The sequence below is a fragment of the Balaenoptera musculus genome, chromosome 4 (genome assembly GCF_009873245.2).
Source record: "Balaenoptera musculus isolate JJ_BM4_2016_0621 chromosome 4, mBalMus1.pri.v3, whole genome shotgun sequence".
NCBI classification, from domain to species: domain Eukaryota; kingdom Metazoa; phylum Chordata; class Mammalia; order Artiodactyla; family Balaenopteridae; genus Balaenoptera; species Balaenoptera musculus.
Genome location: NC_045788.1, coordinates 136,890,010 through 136,911,761, shown reverse-complemented (window position 1 = coordinate 136,911,761; position 21,752 = coordinate 136,890,010). Strand labels below are relative to the sequence as shown.

Genomic DNA, 21,752 nt, shown 5'->3' with positions numbered 1-21,752 from the left:
GGCCTCTCCTCTTGTCCCAGAACAAGCACTAAGCTCAAGGCTGAAAACAATATAGTATCCCATCTTCTAACAAAGATGCCACAATTGGAGACAGACACTTTCCCCACGGATTAATAAAAGCTGCAGATCTAGCCCTGCTTCCACGGAATACTTTCTCAATCCTCTCCTTCTCAGTCTATATCGGAAGGCAGGTGAAGGAATGAAAGGAGGTAGTTGGCCTTGGGGAGTGCTTCTGGTGGGAAGTGATGTAGTGGGGAGGCTGTACGATAATCTCTCCGCTATTCTAGGGCCTACTGGAAGGAGAGGCTGGTGTTCCATTTCCTACCTGCAAACCTGTCTAGTTAGCATTCTTGCTGATTTACTCCTGTCTGTGTTTCAGGAGGGAGCAAGAAGATGGAAGAGAGATGGCAGAGTGGAGAGCAGAGGCCACGGGCAGCCTCCAGTCTGGCCCTTTTGTGTGGCAAGGGTGCATGTTTCTCAAGAGTCAGGTGGACTCTGTGGAAGATAATTCGTCTCCAGCTTTCTTGCTGGACCCTCACCCAGAAGACTTGGTATACTGCTGGGTGCTGTCAGTGGGGTGATGGAAAAGATCAAGCTGAAGGTAGATCTTCCATGAAAACATATGGAGAGGACAAGGCCCATCAGGTCTTCCCATAGGTACCCCATGAAAGGAGTTTCAAACAAGAGCCAGTAATCCAGAGAAGCAGGGATCAACTAAGAGAGAACTCTAGCAGTGGCCAGTTGAGAAACTTGCCTCAACACAGAAGAAGCCAGGCCTTCAAGAGGATGTTGAGGAAGTGTCTGAGAGCCAGAACCATGACTTGTACCTTAGCACCCTAAGAATCTAGGACCCCACTCAAGCCGTGAGATCAACACTCTGACAGGGTCTGATTTTTAGTAACTGAATTGACCAGAACAGTATCACCTAAGGTGTGGTGAAGGGATAGAAAAGACTCAAAAGAGCAGCGATTGGAGAAAAATGGACTGTTCTTATGTTTGGAAGCCATCACACGGAGAGGGTCCAACAAACTGTTTACACTTATAACTGCCGGAACTAAAGCTCTTTGCAGTGCACCAGCATTCCAGAAAGATTGTGTGCAACCTACATAGATGAGTGAAATACAGCACACTTGTCCTCAACGAACAAGAAATGTTCTGTTACAAAATAAGTATAAAGCAGGTTTGCTGAAGCAAACAAGTCTGGAATGTGGTTCCTTGTAAGGTGTTTCTTTTCCTGTTTCCCTGCTTTGTCTACTGAGATTGACATTTTACCATTTGGAAATGATGGGTGAGTCTGGTGGAGAGGGATCCACGTCTTGAATTGCAAATAGACTAGACAGTGATTATTAAGTCCCTAATGAATTGTTTTAGAATTGCTGAGTTTGAGTTGTCAGGAAGATATCCAAGACCGAGACGAAGCCCTGAGGGCACAGAGGAGCTGAAAACTGAATATTGGGAAAACACCAATGTATCAACCTTCAAAAGCAATTGTAGCTATAGCCCCATCACTGTTGTCCTGTAAAGTACCTTACATTCCCAAGAGAGGCACTCGTGATACTAATTCAGGATACCGTTTTACGGAAAAATTCTCATGTAATCCTAAAAGTAACGCATTTAAAAAAACAAATATCAGAATTGTTTTTAAATAAACAAAAAGCACTGTATTAAGTCAGCTACCAAAACAATGAAAATTTACCTCTCTGCTTATTAGAAAATTTCTTGTTTAAAACATTGACAAGGGATTTTATTTCAATCAACGTAGCATGTTGCCTAGCACCGTACTGCTGCCCTGTCTGGAGGCAATCCTCCCACAAAGCAGTGTACTCCTTGTGTCTAGTCAGCTCTTGCTGGGAATAAAAGGAACACTAGGCAGGACCGTTTCTGCTTTGAGGTTTTCATTTCCATGCACTGCCGGGACCCAGGGCCTGCGAGCCGCGCCTCCCCACATTCTGCGCACGAATATGAATATTCAACACCCCATTCCAGGGCGCGCGCCGAGGGAGTACCCACAAGCCCCCGCGGCCCTGCGAGGCTGGGCGAGGTCACCCGCGCTCCCCGAGACCTTGGCCCCCGGCCCGGCGGCGGGGGCGGGGCGGCCGAGCCGCCCGCCAATCCACGCTTTGCAGGCAGGGAGCGCGGGGCCGCGGAACGGGCAAGGAGAACTGCCTAGCCGAGGACGGACACAAGGCCTCCGTCTTCAGAGCCCCCGAAAGAAAGCGAGGGAGGACGAGAGACGACGAGAGGAAGGGATGGGAAGGGAAGACAGCCCCCGGTTATCACCGCCTTAAAGCCAACTCAACAGCGTAACGCCTCTTTGCACCGCACAGCCTGACGGGAGCCTCAGCCTCTAGGTACAGGCTGCGCCCGCAACGCGCCCCTGACACCGCCCCCTGCCGCGGGGCACGCTGGGAGAGCCGAGTTTCCCCCTCCCTCTAGTAAATGGGCGAGCAGAAGGGTATTTCCGGTGTTAACGACTATCTTTACGGAAGGGGTGGGGTCAATCCTGTCCTGCCCTTCCTGGCCGGCGGGGCGAAGACTGACATTCTTCGGCAACCGCTAAGGCCCGCCCCTGCACCGGAAGGAGGAAGGCGGGGGAGTCGAACAGGCGTCAGGCGCGGGGTCACGTGTCGCAACTACTGGTGGAGAGAAGAAAAGGGCGGGACCCCGGACGGAGGGGCGGGGTGCCCTCCTTTCCCTTGGGTCACGCGCGGCAGGAAGTGGTTCCCGAAACGGAGTATTCGAGATGGGGACCGCCCTGGACATTAAGGTTAAAAGAGCGAACAAGGTTTATCACGCCGGGGTAAGTAGGGGTGGGTGTGCCTGCAGGTTCTGTTGTCTCCCAGGTCCCGCATACTTCTGGGTTTTCCTGGGCGGGGCAGGGCGCACCTCCAGGTAAGTCCCGGTCAGGTGCGGACCAACCAGGTGCATCCCTGCCAGGTGCGTCTCGCTTTAGCGGCTGGCTGCTTTGAGAACGGCCCCCGCCGGCGTCGCCGCCACGGTTGGGGAGGCATGCAGGGCCGAGAGGCTCCCCCAGGGCTGCAGCGCTAACCGTCGGGCCCCTTGAACATCCAGCTCGGCCTTGGGCCCCCCGGGCTTGAGCTGTCGCCTTGTGCACTGAGGGCGGAGGAGCTTGATGACCAAACGCCCCGTTCCTCACTTCTAAGTTCAGTGCAAAGGTCTAAGGCCAGAAAGGCAGAATTAACCTTGGAAGCAGAAATACGCACTTTAGGCCGTGCTCAGCTTTAACACCATACAAAAGTTATTCATTTCTCTGGTTTTGTTGTTTTAATAACATACAGAAGGAATAGCATATTAAAATGCAAGTCCAAAAAAATCTGAACTATGCCATTAACAAGTTTTGTGCCACTGGCTACTTAACCTCTTAGGGCGTCAGTTTCCTTATTTGCCAAATGAGGATGCAAGGTTCTAACTCAGGGAATCTCAACCCTTGCTATACATCAGAATCCATCACAAGGGAATTTAAAAATACGCTAATTGGGGTCTCACACCCAGAGACACCAGTGATTCTGATGTGCAGCCAGGGTTGAAATCACAGCTCTCACACTGTGTGGAATAAAATTGAGAGTAGTGGTTGGTCACGTGAATGCAGGGAGGTCTCAAAAGGGACGCTAAAGCCTTTCGGTGCAAGATATTTGCGGAAACCTAATACTTACGCAGATTCAATTGGTCATCTTCAGATTATTAATTACAGAGGGGAAAAGTTACCTTTGTAGTGGAGGAATCTGATAGTCACCATCCTAACCAAGACCAACAATGAATACCGCCTTTCCATCACTGTCACCACTAATGAGATTGACATGTTCTGGCATAATAATAGAGGGTTCTGCCATGAAAAACTGAGGATACAACTCACCTATGTAGCTTTCCTGCCAAAAATGCTTAGCTTCCCTCAGTTCATAAGGAAACAGGCATATTCATATTGAGAAACATTCTGTACAGTAATTGGCCTGGATTCTTCAAATATGTCAGTGTCATTAAAAAGAATTTTTTTAGATTCGAGAGATGAAAGGAATTTGAAAACCAAATACAGTACCTAATTTTTGATAAATTTGAATATGGGCTGTATGTTAAATATGAGTTTTGTTTTGGTGTTAATTTTCCCCAGTATGATATTCATATTTTGGTTATGTGGGAGAGTACTCCACATGCTGAAGTGCTTAGGAGTGAAGTGTCACAATAACTAAATTTTAAGTGGTCCAGCCATAGTGTGTGTGTGTGCACATGTGAGGAGAAAGAAAGCAAATGTGCCAATATATTAATAATTGGTGACTCTAGTTGAAAGTTATATGGATCTACTTTGTATTCTTTTTTTTTTTTTTTTTTTTGGCTGTGTTGGGTCTTCGTTTCTGTGCGAGGGCTTTCTCTAGTTGCAGCAAGCGGGGGCCACTCTTCATCGCGGTGCGCGGGCCTCTCACCATCGCGACCTCTCCTGTTGCGGAGCACAGGCTCCAGACGCGCAGGCTCAGCAGTTGTGGCTCACGGGCCCAGCTGCTCCGCGGCCTGTGGGATCCTCCCAGACCAGGGCTCGAACCCGTGTCCCCTGCATTAGCAGGCAGATTCTCAACCACTGCGCCACCAGGGAAACTGTGTATTCTTTATTGAGATCTAATACCATAAAATTCACCCTTTTCAAGTGTACAATTCAGTGGTTTTAATATATTCAGGGTTGTGCAACCATCACCACCATGTAATTTTAGAACATTTTTATCACCCCCAAAAGAAACCCTGTACCCATGAGTAGTCATTCCTCATTCCCTCTCCCTCTTAGCCCCTGGCAATCACAGATCTACTTTCTGTCTCAGTGGATTTGCCTAATTAGGACCTTTCATGTATATGGGATCATACAGTGTGTGGCCTTTTGTGATTGGCTTCTTTCACTTAGCATAATGTGTTCAATGTTCATGCATGTTGCAGCATGTATCAGTTCCTCATTTGTTTTAATGGCTAAATAGTATTCTGTTGTATGGATATGTCACATTTTATGTATCCATTCATCTGTTGATGGACATTTGGGTTGTTTTCACTTTTTGACTATTACGAATAATGCTACTATGAACATTCTAGTACAAGTTTTTGTGTGAACATATGTTTGCGTTTCTCTTGGATATATACCTAGGAGTGGATTTGCTGGGTGATATGGTAACTTTATGTTTAGTTTTTTGAAGACCTACCAAACTGTTTTCCAAAGCACCTGCACAACTTCACACTCCACTAGCGGTGTGTGACAGTTCCAATTTTTCCTCTACTTTGTATTATCATAACTTTTTTGTAGCTTGGAAAATATCAAAATAAGAATTGGAGGAGGCAGTGATAGGCGATATGTACACTTAACTTTAATACTTATTATTTTCATTCAGAAGTTAGCAGATTCCATTCAAAGATGTTATAGCAGCTGAGATGCTGGAATGTTTTCTGTGGTTTAAGATATGGTACCAGTAATGAAAAGTACATTCGAAACAGTTGAAGAGATGGAATCATCCATTTGACCCAGCTGGAAGTCTTAACGCAGCCAGGACCACTCCTTGTGGGTGGCAGGGTGGAGGGGGGTATTAGCTCTGCCCATCCGGTGCACATCCCTTCATGCCAGGATTAGGAACAAAGTCTTCACCTGTTGGCTTATGACAGTATTTCCCAGTCTTCACTTTTACACTTAATGTATTTTACTCTAAATGCATTTTAAAAGGAGACCTCATATGGCTACTGTGAAAGAAAACCCTGTGTAACTTCTTCTAAATAGAGGGTTGCTGTGTACAGTTGACCCTTGAACAACGCAAGGATTAGAGGTGCCAACCCCATGTGCAGTCAAAAATCTATGTTCCACTTTTGACTCCCCCCAAACTTGACTACCAATAGACTACTGTTGACCAGAAGCCTTACCAATAACATACACTGTTAACACATATTTTGTGTGTTATATGTATTATATACTGTATGCTTACAATAAAGTAAGCTAGAGAAAAGGAAATGTTATTTAGAAAATTGTAAGGAAGAAAAAATACATTTACAGAGTATTGTACTGTATTTATCAATACCATAGTTTATCTCTTTACAAGGTGACTCATCTGTCAGTACCTACATCAATATTGTCTTATATGATACAAAACACTGTAGATGCTATATGTATTACTACACTAGACATCAAAAATCAAGAGATAATGTGAAAAATAAATTCACATTTATTTACAGGTGTAACAATTCATGCCCTGATAATGAATAAGCGGCAGCATGTTTGCTTTGTGGTAGCCTAGCCTATACACCGATGAATGCATCATTAAAAAATTGTTATCACATACAGTATTACAGTCATATTCACAATACAGTATTGGAAACATTGTTACATTAAAAAAAAACTTACCTGTTATGATAGGCTGATACACAGTTTCTTCAATTACACAGAGGCATACTGTATGGAAATGTAATTGCTTGAAAGCAAAGTTGTGAAACGGTAAGAAAACTTACACATTAATTTTATATTAAATATCACTCACTCACCTATGCCTTTGTAAAGATAGACTAGTATCTGCATATATTTTATGCATTCGTGACATACCTAACTTTTTCTTAATTTTTGCCATGTTTCTAGGCTATATGGTTTTTCTTGTGAGTTTTTTCAAATCGTCACAAATCTCAAAAACTTTTTCCAATATATTTATAGAAAAAAATCCACTGTGGGCCCACACAGTGTAAACGCATGTTGTCCAAGGGTCAACTGTATATTTTCTAAAGCCAAAAAAAGTTATTAAATGAATAAATCTAATCACTGGACAAAAATATACACCTGGAAACGCGTGCCGTGACTCATGTGTTGGGTGGACTCCGTCATCTGTGGTTAAGGATGGGTAGAGGAGGCAACCAGCTCTGTCGGCTGCTCCCGGAGCCCCAGGGGGAAGGACCCTCCGAGGTCTCAGTGCCCGCAGACAGCGCGTGTCTTGAGCCCAGCTTGCACCATGGTTGTACAAGGGGGATCCTGTCTTTCTCATCCTCTCCACTCTTAGCTGGCGGCAGGTGGGACTAATAAATACAAGTTTTCAGTTTTCTCAGTACATCTCAACAGCATTGGTAAAGATTCGGTTGCTATAGCCTGGACTCATCCATGGGCCTGCCAGAGCGCAGCACCTGTAATTGTCCTGGTTTGCTCGAGGTGGCTGCCACCTGTGTTCTCAGGTTTTAAGTGCTTGTCATTCAAGTGAAACATGTTTGTCCATGTAACGACAGTCTTATGTTCCACCTGAGGGACTCGGGAAACACTGGTGTAGGGTTTTGTGAGCCTGGCAGCATCACTCCCATTTTACTAACGCGGAAACTGAGGCCTAGACAAGTTGAGGAATTTGCCCCAGATCACCCAGCTAATGACAGCCTGGATTCCAATGCAGGTCATCAGATTGCAAAGCGTGTCCAGCCAACACTCTTATTACACCTCCTCCCTAAGAGCGCCCATTTTTGTGCAAAATGGAGGAGCTTTTTATGTAGGAATAGTAGTTATTAGTTTCCTAGGAGTGCTATGAATAGCATTGTAATATTTCAGTTAAAAAGCTGCTGTGACGAGACTCCTCGGAACATGTGCAGCCAAGTCTGTTCCTGTGCTTTTCAGTATCTTAGTTGTTGTGGAAGCATTTGAAAATGGTTTTGATTCTGTGGACACCAGAGAACCTAAGTTATTCTTTTTTTTTTTTTTTTAATTTATTTATTTATGGCTGTGTTGGATCTTCGTTTCTGTGCGAGGGCCCTCTCCAGTTGTGGCAAGCGGGGGCCACTCTTCATCGCGGTGCGCGGGCCTCTCACTATCGCGGCCTCTCTTGTTGCGGAGCACAGGCTCCAGACGCGCAGGCTCAGCAATTGTGGCTCACGGGCCTAGTTGCTCCGCGGCACGTGGGATCCTCCCAGACCAGGGCTCGAACCCGTGTCCCCTGCATTGGCAGGCGGACTCTCAACCACTGCGCCACCAGGGAAGCCCCCTAAGTTATTCTTGGGTTTAAAATTGTCATTTGCGTTTTTTCCTAGAAAAAGATGCTCATTCAAAGTGGTGGTGTTTTTTAAAAAAAATCACAGTTGAATAATTTTTAAAAGTATAAACATAACATTTTACAGAAGGCTGGAAAGTGAAAAGTCAAGTTCTTCCTTTTTCTGACCCCTTTTTCTGTCCCTGGACGTATCTGCTGACAGTTTATGTACTATTCCAGACATTTCCTGTGAGTAATAGTTGCACGTGTACTCTGACACGCACACAGACATACACAAAACTTGTTCTTTTTGCTGAACGGTATATCCTTACCTTGGATACCTTTCCATATCACCACATCTTCATCAACTCATTCTTTTCAGACTATTATTTAATCAAAACAGATTTATTCAACCAGTGTCTGTGAATCTCCTTACAGGTTTGGAGAGAAGTAGGTAAAGAGAAAACAAAAGGTGCTAACGTACTTGTGCTCGAGTGGGTGCATCTCTGGTGGGTGAGGGAGCTCAGAGTAAGGTGTAGTCGTTTGGGGGTGGGGGAGGGCCCTTCTGGAGCTTCATTGAGGAAGTGAGGCTCCAGCCTACTTTTGAAAGCTGTGTGCGGGGCCGGGGCCTCCCTCCCCACCTGGCACTGTTTGTTTCCATCGGAAGGAACAGACAGTGCGAGCAAAGTGAGCAGGAGCTGGTAGACGTTTGGGGCGCAGTCTGAGTCCAGGGAATGGCTTCTTTCACTCTATTTCCCCGCCTTTCACTGCGGCTCATGCTCATCTCATTTGACAGTGATTTGTTTTTAATGTTTTTTTTTTTTTTTACATCTTTATTGGAGTATAATTGCTTTACAGTGTTGTGTTAGTTTCTGCTTTATAACAAAGTGAATCAGCTATACATATACATATGTCCCCATATCTCCTCCCTCCCACCCTCCCTATCCCACCCTCCCTATCCCACCCCTCTAGGTGGTCACAAAGCACTGAGCTGATCTCCCTGTGCCATGCGGCTGCTTCCCACTAGCTAGCTATTTCACATTTGGTAGTGTATATATGTCCATGCCACTCTCTCACTTTGTCCCAACTTACCCTTGCCCCTCGCCGTATCCTCAAGTCAATTCTCTACGTCTGTGTCTTTATTCCTGTCCTGCCACTACGTTCTTCAGAACCATTTTTTTTTAGATTCCATATATATGTGTTAGCATACGGTATTTATTTTTCTCATCCTGACTTACTTCACTCCGTATGACAGTCTCTAGGTCCATCCACCTCACTACAAATAACTCAATTTCATTTCTTTTTATGGCTGAGTAATATTCCATTGTATATATGTGCCACATCTTCTTTGTCCATTCATCTGTCGACGGACACTTAGGTTGCTTCCTTGTCCTGGCTATTGTAAATAGAGCTGCAGTGAACACTATGGTACATGACTCTTTTTTTAAAAAATATATATTTATTTATTTATTTATCTTTGGCTGCATTGGGTCTTCATTGCTGCACGCGAGCTTCCTCTAGTTGCAGCGAGCGGGGGCTACTCTTCGTTATGGCGCGCAGGCTTCTCATTGTGATGGCTTCTCTTTTTGCGGAGCATGGGCTCTAGGCGTGCAGGCTTCAGTAGTTGTGGCACACGGGCTCAGTCGTTGTGGCACATGGGCTCTAGAGAGCAGGCTTAGTAGTTGTGGCTCATGGGCTTAGTTGCTCCGCGGCATGTGGGATCTTCCCGGATCAGGGCTCGAACCCGTGTCCCCTACATTAGCAGGCAGATTCCTAACCACTGTGCCACCAGGGAAGTCCTACATGACTCTTTTTGAATTATGGATTTCTCAGGGTATATGCCCAGTAGTGGGATTGCTGGGTTGTATGGTAGTTCTATTTTTAGTTTTTTAAGAAATCTCCATACTGTTTTCCATAGTGGCTGTATCAATTTACATTCCCACCAACAGTGCGAGAGGGTTCCCTTTTCTCCACACCCTCTCCAGCATTTATTGTTTGTAGATTTTTTGATGATGGCCATTCTAACTGGTGTGAGGTGATACCTCATTGTAGTTTTGATTTGCATTTCTCTAATGATTAGTGATGTTGAGCATCCTTTCATGTGTTTGTTGGCTATCTGTATATCTTCTTTGGAGAAATGTCTATTTAGGTGTTCTGCCCATTTTTGGATTGGGTTGTTTGTTTTTTAGATATTGAGCTGCATGAGCTGCTTGTATATTTTGGAGCTTAATCCTTTGTCAGTTGCTTCATTTGCAAATATTTTCTCCCATTCTGAGGGTTGTCTTTTCGTCTTTTTTATAGTTTCCTTTGCTATGCAGAAGCTTTTAAGTTTCATTAGGTCCCATTTGTTTGTTTTTATTTCCATTTCTCTAGGAGGTGGGTCAAAAAGGATCTCGCTGTGATTTATGTCATAGAGTGTTCTGCCTATGTTTTCCTCTAAGAGTTTTATAGTGTCTGGCCTTACATTTAGGTCTTCAATCCATTTTGAGTTTATTTTTGTGTATGGTGTTAGGGAGTGTTCTAATTTCATTCTTTTACATGTAGCTGTCCAGTTTTCCCAGCACCACTTATCGAAGAGGCTGTCTTTTCTCCATTGTATATCTTTGCCTCCTTTGTCATAGATTAGTTGACCATAGGTGCGTGGGTTAATCTCTGGGCTTTCTATCTTGTTCCATTGATCTATGTTTCTGTTTTTGTGCCAGTACCATATTGTCTTGATTACTGTAGCTTTGTAGTATAGTCTGAAGTCAGGGAGTCTGATTCCTCCAGCTCCGTTTTTTTCCCTCAAGACTGCTTTGGCTATTCGGGGTCTTTTGTGTCTCCATACAAATTTTAAGAGGATTTGTTCTAGTTCCGTAAAAAATGCCATTGGTAATTTGATGGAGATTGCATTGAGTCTGTAGGTTGCTTTGGGTAGTATAGTCATTTTCACAATATTGATTCTTCCAATCCAAGAACATGGTATATCTCTCCATCTGTTGGTATCATCTTTAATTTCTTTCATCAGTGTCTTATAGTTTTCCGCATACAGGTCTTTTGTCTCCCTAGGTAGGTTTATTCCTAGGTATTTTATTCTTTTTGTTGCAGTGGTAAATGGGAGTGTTTCCATAATTTCTCTTTCAGATTTTTCATCGTTAGTGTATAGGAATGCAAGAGATTTCTGTGCATTAATTTTGTATCCTGAAACTTTACCAAATTCATTGATCAGCTCTAGTAGTTTTCTGGTGGCAGTTTTAGGATTCTCTATGTATAGTATCATGTCGTCTGCAAACAGTGACAGTTTTACTTCTTCTTTTTCAATTTGTATTCGTTTTATTTCTTTTTCTTCTCTGATTGCCGTGGCTAGAACTTCCGAAACTATGTTGAATAATAGTGGTGAGAGTGGACATCCTTGTCTCGTTCCTGATCTTAGAGGAAATTCTTTCAGTTTTTCACCGTTGACAGTGATGTTTGCTGTGGGTTTGTCGTATATGGCCTTTATTATGTTGAGGTAGGTTCCCTCTATGCCCACTTTCTGGAGAGTTTTTATCATAAATGGGTGTTGAATTTTGTCGAAAGCTTTTTCTGCATCTATTGAGATGATCATATGGTTTTTATTCTTCAGTTTGTTAATATGGTGTATCACATTGATTGATTTGCGTATATTGAAGAATCCTTGCATCCCTGGGATAAATCCCACTTGATCGTGATGTATGATCCTTTTAATGTGTTGTTGGATTCTGTTTGCTAGTATTTTGTTGAGGATTTTTGCATCTATATTCATCAGTGATATTGGTCTGTAATTTTCTTTTTGTGATTTTTTTTTAAGTGACTTTGCTATATTCTCTTCCCAGAATATTTATTTTCTTTGCCTTAGGTTTATTCTGCTCTTCTCCTGTGTTTTTTGTTTGTTTGTTTTCAGTTTTTTTGTTTTTTTGTTTTGGCCAAGCCTTGCAGCATGCAGGGTCTTAGTTCCCTGACCAGGGATTGAACGCATGCCCCTTGCAGTGGAAACACAGAGTCGTAACCACTGGACCACCAGGGAAGTCCCTGTTTTCGTTTTTTAGCTTTATAAGTTGGCTGTTTAGCTTACTAAACGGTAGCCATCTTTTTAAAATGCAGACACTTTTCTCTAAGTACAACTTTAGTTGCATCCTGTAAGTTTTTGTTTTTAATAGGTTGGTGAATTATTATAAAGCAGACACCCTTGAAATCCCACCCAGGTCCTACAGGAAAGGAGCAGGGGACCAGGAGAGAGGGAGAGATTGGAAGAAGTCGAATCACTGCCTGGATGCTGGCAGAAGGTGCTGTTCCAAAAGATGGTGCCGTGGCTTCATGGTTTAGCAGCCTCACGTTCTGTGGGGATGTGGGAAGACCCCAAAAAAAAGCTCCACTGCCCTGTCCCTCGAGATTTGATTCGTAGTATTTTTATGATTGTCAACTTAAATTTCTTCTAGTTTCCATTATGATCTTTTTCTTTGATATACGAGTTGCTTAGAAGTGTGTGTTCTAATTTCTGTTATAAAAACTCTCACTAGAGGCTTATAGTAATTCCCAAATTTAATATTTAAATTTTAGAAAAGTCCTTATGAGAAAAGTAACTTTAACCAGAAAGTGAGGTTGTGATGAAAAACAATGCTAGGAAATTCCAGTGGTCAGAGAAAAGAAAGACTAACACGGGATTGTTTTCTGTAATTTAGTAGTGACCTATAATGGGTTACCAGCATACTTTATATATACCGCAATCATCGCACTAATTAACTTGTGTTGTAATTAATTTGTTCTCTGAGTTGGCGTAACTAAAATAATTTGTTTATATTTGTATTCCTAGACCTTTCAGTACCTGCCACTTGGTAGGTGCTCAGAAACTTTATTAAATGATAGTTGAAGACTTAAAACATAGACTTTAAGCAAAATTTATGACTAATGGTTTTATGAATGCATTGATCAGAAAAGGAAAACTATTGTCTTATAGGTATAGTACAGATTTTGCTTTGTAATTATAAATAATATTCTAGACATAAATTCTAGACAGATGCTGGTAAGATTCTTATTTTGATGTATCCCCACAGCTACACATGACCGCCCCCCCCCCCCATTACTTGTATTTGCTTTAGGACAGTCATTCTTTTTCTTTAAATAAGTTTATTTATTTATTTTTGGCTGTGTTGGGTCTTCATTGCTGCACATGGGCTTTCCCTAGTTGCGGTGAGTGGTGGCTACTCTTCGTTGCGGTGCACGGGCGTGTCATTGCGGTGGCTTCTCGTTGCGGGGCATGGGCTTTAGGCGCGCATGCTTCAGTAGTTGTGGCACACGGGCTCAGTAGTTCTGGCACACAGGCTCAGTAGTTGTGGCTCATGGGCTCTAGAGCACAGGCTCAGCAGTTGTGGCACATGGGCTTAGTTGCTCCATGGCATGTGGGATCTTTCTGGACCAGGGCTCGAACCCGTGTCCCGTGCTTTGGCGGGCATCTTCTTAACCACTGCGCCACCAGGGAAGTCCCTAGGATGGTCATTCATAAGAGAATGGTTCAAATAAATGTGGGAATAGGGACTTCAGAATTCCTGTATATATGGTTATCTTCTAACTCAGAAATAGAAAATTGTCCAAAATTTGATTCCCCAGAGTCTTTGTCACAATTTGCACAGCTCAGAGACAGGAGACCTTCCTCAGAGCTTGAGCAATGCCACCTTCTCCCTGAGACGACTCACTGAATCCAGAAAGTTAATTTGTGTTTCCAAAGCCCCATATATGATACAGGGCAATCAGGAATGTGAAAAAAAATTCCCTGCTTCAGTATTTCCAGGGAAAATTCCTGGAAATTTTGAGGAAGAGAACACTTAACTGATACTGTTTTATGATAACATGGTACCAGTACAGCCCTTTCCAACACGCAGACTGCTTTAATCCTCACAAATACTGAAGAGATGGCATTTCTCTCCCATTTTATGCGTGAGAAGACTGAGGCTCAGAGAATTCAGTGACATGTCAAAGGCATTGATGTAAGAGTGAATGTTTGGAATCACGTCTTTTTATTCCCAAGCCTGGAACTCTGTGTGCCTTCTCCAGGTCTTAATTCTCATCCGGAGGATGGGGCTGATACCTGCTCAGAGGCTTTGTTGTGAGAATTAAACGAGAGAAAGTTTCAAGACGTTTACTATAGGTTTGACCTGAAGTAGGGGTCAAATGGTAGGTGGTGGTATCCTTACGCTTTTCCACGATCTCAGTTTGCACTTAGAATTGCTCTGTCTGCCTTGATGTTAATCATGTTGTTCATGCACCTTACAAATGATGCACCTTACAAATAGTAAGGGCTTATCAGATGCTGTACAGATTGCTGGATGTCTTCCCATGGTGAACTTGGAGAATGGAGGCCAGGGACCCAGGAGAGCATATAGAGATTACACCATTTTGGGCACTGCAAGCTGGGTGTGGCTTGGGCTTTGTCATGTACTTCTTTGCTTGGTGCAGTAGATGTGTTCTTGAACCAAAAGTTTGACTCAAATGCATTCTAAATTACATTATATTTTCAATGTACTAGAGCTTATTGGCTAAAAGAACCCTACGGTAAATCTTTTTGCAATGTAAATATAGTTCATTTGTTTTTATAAATTCAGAATGTTTTACATTCTGAAATCCTGGCACATGTACTCACGAAAATGACACTGTTATATATTATGGTCGTGAAAAGTATAAACGGGAGATTTACTGTCCAGCATAGCCAGGTTACAGTGATAAAGGATTTATGCACGGTGGGCTGATTACTGTTACCACAAGAACTTCTAGGTTTGCGTTTTGTCTTGTTTGGCTTTCATGTAATTTCTTGTTTAAAAAAGAAAAGTTTAAAGAGGAAAAATCCTTTATATGCCAGTTCATTATTATGAAGAAAAATTGCAAAGTTAGAATGGTATGAAAAAAAGCAGCCTAACTGTTCTACTTTGTTCTGCTGGATTCTTGATACATGAACGGTCAGTTATAGTTGAATGCTGGTGCAAATTCTTAGGGTAGAACTTTGAGCTAGGAGGGATCTCAAGGTAACTTTGTGGGAGGTATGAACCCATTAAGGAACGCAGTCATCTGAACCTTAAGTGGGTGTTTTTTCTCACTAATTATCTAATACTCCTGAAAAGGCTTGTCCCCTCAGTCATAGCCCAACCGTTATATAATGCATGAGAAGTATTTTCAGAGTCGTCCAATGCCGTTTGAACCCTGGGATGCAGTCAGAGTGTTCGTTAGTTCTCCGTTTGGTGTTTGTTGCAGCAGATTCTGTCCTGGCCTGAGCATTAGTGACGCCTGCCTGGCCCCTGTGGGCATGTCCATGTCTAGACTCGGGACAAGTCTCAGCATGTCAGGGACACCCTTGACACTCCCCTCCCCCTGCAGGCTGCTCTGACTCTGGCAGGGTGGTTGGGTTTTCCTCCGCCTTCTTCTTGATGCCGAGACCACAGTCCAGACCTCTGGCCTTGTGTGGTCCTGGGTTCAGCCTGTGCAGCCCGCAGTGCCCTCTCCGTGGGCCGAAGCCTGCAGTCTTTGATGCCACCCACCCCTGCAGTGATTGTCCCCCAGCGCTGAGCTGCTAGCTGTGCTGCTCGCAGGCTGGAGAGTCAGCAGCACCCGTCTCCTCCCGTCATTCCCCCTCTCTGACCCCCTCCCCACTGCTGCCCCAGCCTGAGATGGCAGAGCCCAGCTGCTCTCTTCTACAGATGTCCAGTCTAGGTGACCCTCCTTAGAGAGGGTCCCCGCTCTCAACTTGCCAGGAGCTTAATTGCTACTGTCCTGCTTACCTCCCCCTCCCTGGCCCTGCGACTCTAAAACCGGCGCCCTCTCCCTCCCCACCATCCTCCGGGCTCAGCCAACCAGACTCTCTGATATCCTCCCTGACATCCATCCTTGGCCCCCTCTCACTCCCGCCACTCTCCCTGCACCTCTGCCCCCGTGTGCTCTCCAGGCCTCTTGGATTGTCATCTGCCCTCTTAGCACAGGCAGGTTCCAGAAAAGTTGTAAGTTGAAGCCAGTTTTCTATTTGCTTTCCTTTTTCATCTCAGCTCCACTTTGGGAATTTTTAACCCCCTCGCTCTGAATATGTCTTCATTTCATTCAAAGATTTTAATCGGCAGTTGTTATCTGTAAATGCACTTCATTTACCAGACAAATCTGTGACACCACCCCCTCCCCCAGTTAGGGTTCTAGGCTTCGACTTCTGTTGGGAGAACAGACTTACTCGTTAGCCATCGGCCAAGTGGGCTGACCTGCTTCCCCTCCCAGTGAGCACATGAAGCCCAGACTGTTGCAGAAGAGCATTATTAGCAAATCAACAACTGATGGTATTATGCCAACAAGAAAAGCGCAACGTTCCAAAGCTCAGAAATAAACTTTGGCCTGTTTGGATGGAGGGTTTAGGGAGAGGTCAGTTCATGCAGTGACTTGCTTTAGGCCTGTCTGAACTCCTGCGTGGGGTGGTAGACCCAGCGAGCTGTACACTGTTGCTCTCTGGCCTTGGGGTCCTGGCTCTTTTCAGATACTTTTCCATATAGGCACAGTCAGGTAAAGGTATAATTTTTGTAAAATACTTTTGTGAAGTGAAGAATGCCTATCAATTTCAAGTATTGTCCTCTACTTGCACACAGGACTTTCTGGGCACATTTATATGGTGAGAAGCTCTTTAAAAGATTGCTTTATCCATTTCTTAGAAAGGTACAGTTTCCCAAGACTGAACCAGGAAGAAATAGAAAATATGAACAGACCAATTACAAGTACTGAAATTGAATCTGTGATTTAAAAACTCCCAAAAAACAAAAGTCCAGGACCAGATGGCTTCACAGGAGAATTCTAGCAAACATGTAGAGAAGAGTTAACACTTATCCTTCTGAAACTATTCCAAAAAATTGCAGAGGAAGGAACACTTTCAATCTATGAGTCCACTGTCACCTTGATACCAAAACCAGATAAAGATACCACGCAAAAAAGAAAATTACAGGCCACTATCACTGATGAACATAGACGCAAAATCCTCAACAAAATACTAGCAAACTGAATCCAACAATACATTAAAAGGATCAGACACCATGATCAGTTGGGATTTATCCCAGGGATGCAAGGATTTTTCAGTATCCACAAATCAATCACTGTGATACACCACATTAACAAATTGAAGAGTGAAAACCACATGATCATCTCAATAGATGCAGAAAAAGCTTTTGGTAAGATTCAAAAACTCTCCAGAAAGTGGGCATAGAAGGAGCCTACCTCAACATAATAAAGGCCGTATATGATAAAGCACAGCTAACATCATACTCACTGGTGAAAAGCTGAAAACATTTCCTCTAAGATCAGGAACAGGACAAGGATGTCCACTCTGTCCACTTTTATTCAAGATAGTTTTGGAAGTCCTAGCCACAGCAATCAGAAGGAAAAGAAACAAAAGGAATCCAAATTGGAAAAGAAGAAGTAAAACTGTCACTGTTTGCAGATGACATGATACTATACAGAGAAAATCATAAAGACACTACCAGAAAACTACTTGAGTTCATCAATGAATTCAGTAAAGTTGCAGGATGCAAAATTAACACACAGGAATCTGTTGTATTTTTATACATTAACAATGAAAGTGCAGAAAGAAATTAAGGAAACAATCCCATTTACCATTCCATCAAAAACAATAAAATACCTAGGAATAAACTACCTAAGGAAGCAAAAGACCTGTACTCCAAAAACTATAAGACGCTGAAGAAAGAAACTGAAGATAAAAGGAACAGGTAGAAAGATATACCATGTTCTTGGATTGGAAGAATCAATATTGTCAAAGTGACCATACTACCCAAGGCAATCTACAGATTCAGTGCAATTTCTATCAAATTACCAATGGCATTTTTCACAGAAATAGAACAAAAAATTTTAAAGTTTGTATGGAAACGCAAAAGACCCTGAATAGCCAAAGCAATCTTGAGAAAGAAAAACAAGAGCTGGAGGAATCAGGCTCCCTGCCTTCGACTATGCTACAAAGCTGCAGTAATCAAAACAGTATGGTACTGGCACAAAAACAGAAATATAGATCAATGGAACAGGATAGGAAGCCCAGAAATAAACCCACGCACCTATGGTCAATTAATCTACAACAGGGCTTCCCTGGTTGCGCAGTGGTTAAGAATCCACCTGCCAATGCAGGGGACATGGGTTTGAGCCCTGGTCCAGGAAGATCCCACATGCCACAGAGTAGCTAAGCCCATGCGCCACAACTACTGAGCCTGTGCTCTGGAGCCCACGAGCCACAGCTGCTGAGCCCACGTGCCACAACTACTGAAGCCCACGTGCCTAGAGCACATGCTCCGCAACAAGAGAAGCCACTGCAATGAGAAGCCCGCGCACCGCAATGAAGAGTAACCCCCGCTCGCTGCAACTAGAGAAAACCTGCATGCAGCAACGAAGACCCAACACCGCCAAAAATAAATAAAATAAATAAATTTATATTTTTAAAAATTAATCTATGACAAAGAAGGCAAGAACATACAATAGAGAAAGCACAGTCTTTTCAATAAGAGGTGTTGGGAAAACTGGAAAGCTACACATAAGAGAATGAAATTAGAACATTCTCTAACACCATATACAAAAATAAACTCAAAATGGATTAAAGACCTAAATGTAAGACTGGCTACTATAAAACTCCTAGAGGAAAACATAGGCAGAACACTCTCTGACATAAATTGCAACAGTATCTTTTTGGATCCATCTTCTAGAGTAAAGGAAATAAAAACAAAAATAAATAAATGGGGGCTTCCCTGGTGGCGCAGTGGTTGGGAGTCCGCCTGCCAATGCGGGGGACGCGGGTTCGAGCCCTGGTCTGGGAGGATCCCACATGCCGCGGAGCAACTAGGCCCGTGAGCCACAACTACTGAGCCTGCGCGTCTGGAGCCTGTGCTCCGCAACGAGAGAGGCCGCGACAGTGAGAGGCCCGCGCACTGCGATGAAGAGTGGCCCCCGCTTGCCGCAACTAGAGAAAGCCCTCGCACAGAAACGAAGACCCAACACAGCCATAAATAAATAAATAAAGAATCCTGGTCAAAAAAGGTGATGATTTACTTTCTTCTAGAAATACAAAAGGAGAAATGCCAAAAGACAGTACCAGAGTAAATCATCTTTAAAAATAAATAAATAAATAAATAAATAAATAAATGGGACCTAATTAAACTTAAAAGCTTTTGCACAGCAAAAGAAACCATAAACAAAAAGATAACCTACAGAATGGGAGAAAATATTTGCAAATGATGCAACTGACAAGAGATTAATCTCCAAAGTATACAAGCAGCTCATACAGCTCAATATCAGAAAAACAAACAACCCAATCAAAAAATGGGCAGGAGATCTAAAAAGACATTTCTCCAAATAAGACCAGGTGGCCAAAAGGCACATGAAAAGGTGCTCAACATCACTAGTTATTAGAGAAATGCACATCAAAACTACGATGAGGTACCACCTCACACCAGTCAGAATGGCCATCATCAAAAAGTCTACACATGCTGGAGGGAGTGTGGAGAAAAAGGAACCGTCCTACACTGTTGGTGGGAATGTAAACTGGTATAGCCACTATGGAGAACAGTATAGAGGTTCCTTAAAAAACTGAAAACAGAGCTACCATATGATCCTGCAATCCCAATCCTGAGCATATATCCAGAGAAAAACATAATTCAAAAAGACACATGCTCCCCATGTTCATTGTAGCATTATTTACAATTGCCAGGACATGGAAGCAATCTAAGTGTCCATCAACAGGTGAATGGATAAAGAAGATGTGAGATGCACACACACAATGGAATATTACTCAGCCATGAAAAAGAATGAAGTAATGCCATTTTCAGCAACATGGATGGACCTAGAGATTATCGTACTAAGTGAAGTAAGCCAGACAAAGACAAATATCATATGATATTGCTTATATGTGGAATCTAAACAAATGATACAAATGAACTTATTTACAAAACAGAAATAGACTCATAGACATAGAAAACAAAGTTACGGTTACCAAAGGGGAGAGGTGGAGGGATAAATTAGGAGTTTGGGATTAAAATATACACACTACTATATGTAAAATAGATAACCAACAAGGACCTATTGTGTAGCACAGGGAACCATACTCAGTGTCTTGTAATAACCTATAATGGAAGAGAATGTAAAAAAAGAATATTTATATATATGTGTAACTGAATCACTTTGCTGTACACCTGAAACTAACATGATACTGTAAATTAACTATATTTCAGTAAAAATTTTTTACAAGGATTTCCTTTGTCTTTTATTGTCTGTTTTGAAGAGACAGTCTACTCTCTCACTCGTAAGCAGGAGAAAATTCAGGCTCAGAGAAATGGAGCCTTTCTAAAGGTGATGGAAACTATATCTTATCCTTCATTTCACAAACTACAGTGAATGTTTCCTCATAAACAGCTCAAGAAAATGAACAACATTGTTTAGAATAAAGATTCCACTCCTCCTCGCCGCAATTCTAAGCAATGAGACTCTTTTATTAAATGAAATCTTATCAGTTAGCATTCTGAAATATTAATCTTAATAAATATAATATCCATTAAAATAGTTCATTTTATAAGCAGATAAAAGCAGAACTTTTTCATTTGAAGTAATCCCCCCACTCTGCCCTCCCTGACTCTTCCTCAAATCCCAAAGTGGCTGCTGAGGCATCTGCACACATCTGAAACTAACTGAAACTAACTACTAGTTGTAGGATGTAATGACTAGCCAGAGCCAACAAGGTTGAAGTTTTTCATATCATCCCATTTTATTTGATTTTATGCCAAAACTTACAGGCTCTGTTAACTTTTTGATATAACAGTGCATGCAACCAGGCTTAAAACATTTTGCTTTTATTTATTGGAGGATTTAAGTCAAAAAAAGGTAGCCTTCTAACTCCATACAGATCATAGACCCACCATCCATGAGTACCAAGGTTACCCATGGACTGACCATCCTTGGTTAGGCTTCTGCCAGTTTCCTCCTTGAAACCTGCTCACCTGGGGTTCTTGGGCCAGTAGACCCAGCAGAAGCTGATGGAGTCTGTCCTTCACTGTTCTCCCTGGTGTTTAAACTCATCCTGGGAAGGGTAGTATGAGATTGTAGGTAGCCTTTAACTCTTGATGGGAACCTGTACCTAATTAATCTATTCTGACCTTGGATTTCTGATGCCCAGAAAGAGCTTGCCCCTGAGGAACTGGAAGGGTTACACCAGCTGTCCTCCCAGCTGTTGGCAGGTTCTTGTGTTGTATGACATTGGCACTCATGCTTTCTAATGACGACTGGGTTCCATTAATCCTCACTACCCTGTCCCACCATGATGATATTCTTACTTAGGCTTACAGTTGTACTGTCACACACTAGGCATGACGTCAACCAAAAACTGGCCCTTCCTTTGTTTCATCAGAAGAGATCGTTTAAGACCATTACTCTAAAATGCAGATCATAATCTTTGGGAAAGGAGCACAAGTCCCATCAGTGAGAAAAGTAAGGGGTAGATGGGCAGAAATTCCCCTCTTCAATAATAATCAGGAAAAAAACTTTTTAAAAATTAAAAAAAGATATAATAGTGTCCATTTGTTTTGGATATTTCAGAAGAGTTTATATTTGTTTTGTACATTAAAAAAAGTTTTCTTTTAACTTGCTGAGAACATTCAAGTAATAGGAGGGAGTATCAGATGAGAAGTAATATTCTCTGTCCCCGCTTCACTGCTCTGTATGCATTTCCCAGGACTAACGCTCCACACTCCCAGCCTCTGCTGCGGGATGGAACGGTGGCCCCGGTCGGTGGCCCTG

The 21,752-nt window shown here is 42.9% G+C and overlaps 1 protein-coding gene across 3 annotated transcripts in view; it reads left to right on the top strand.

Moving 5' to 3' along the window:
* Positions 1 to 2,072: 2,072 nt before the first annotated feature.
* VPS26C (VPS26 endosomal protein sorting factor C) overlaps positions 2,073 to 21,752 on the top strand; it is a 70,342-nt gene continuing 50,662 nt past the window's right edge. For 2 of the 3 annotated variants that reach the window (XR_005019723.1, XM_036851026.1), the window contains exon 1: positions 2,073 to 2,800. Coding sequence is in view for 2 of the 3 variants with exons in the window: in XM_036851026.1 (XP_036706921.1) it covers positions 2,744 to 2,800 (57 nt within the window). In the remaining variant the exon portion in view is untranslated. The remainder of the gene's footprint in view (positions 2,801 to 21,752) is intronic. The other variant, XM_036851027.1, reaches the window with a different exon arrangement.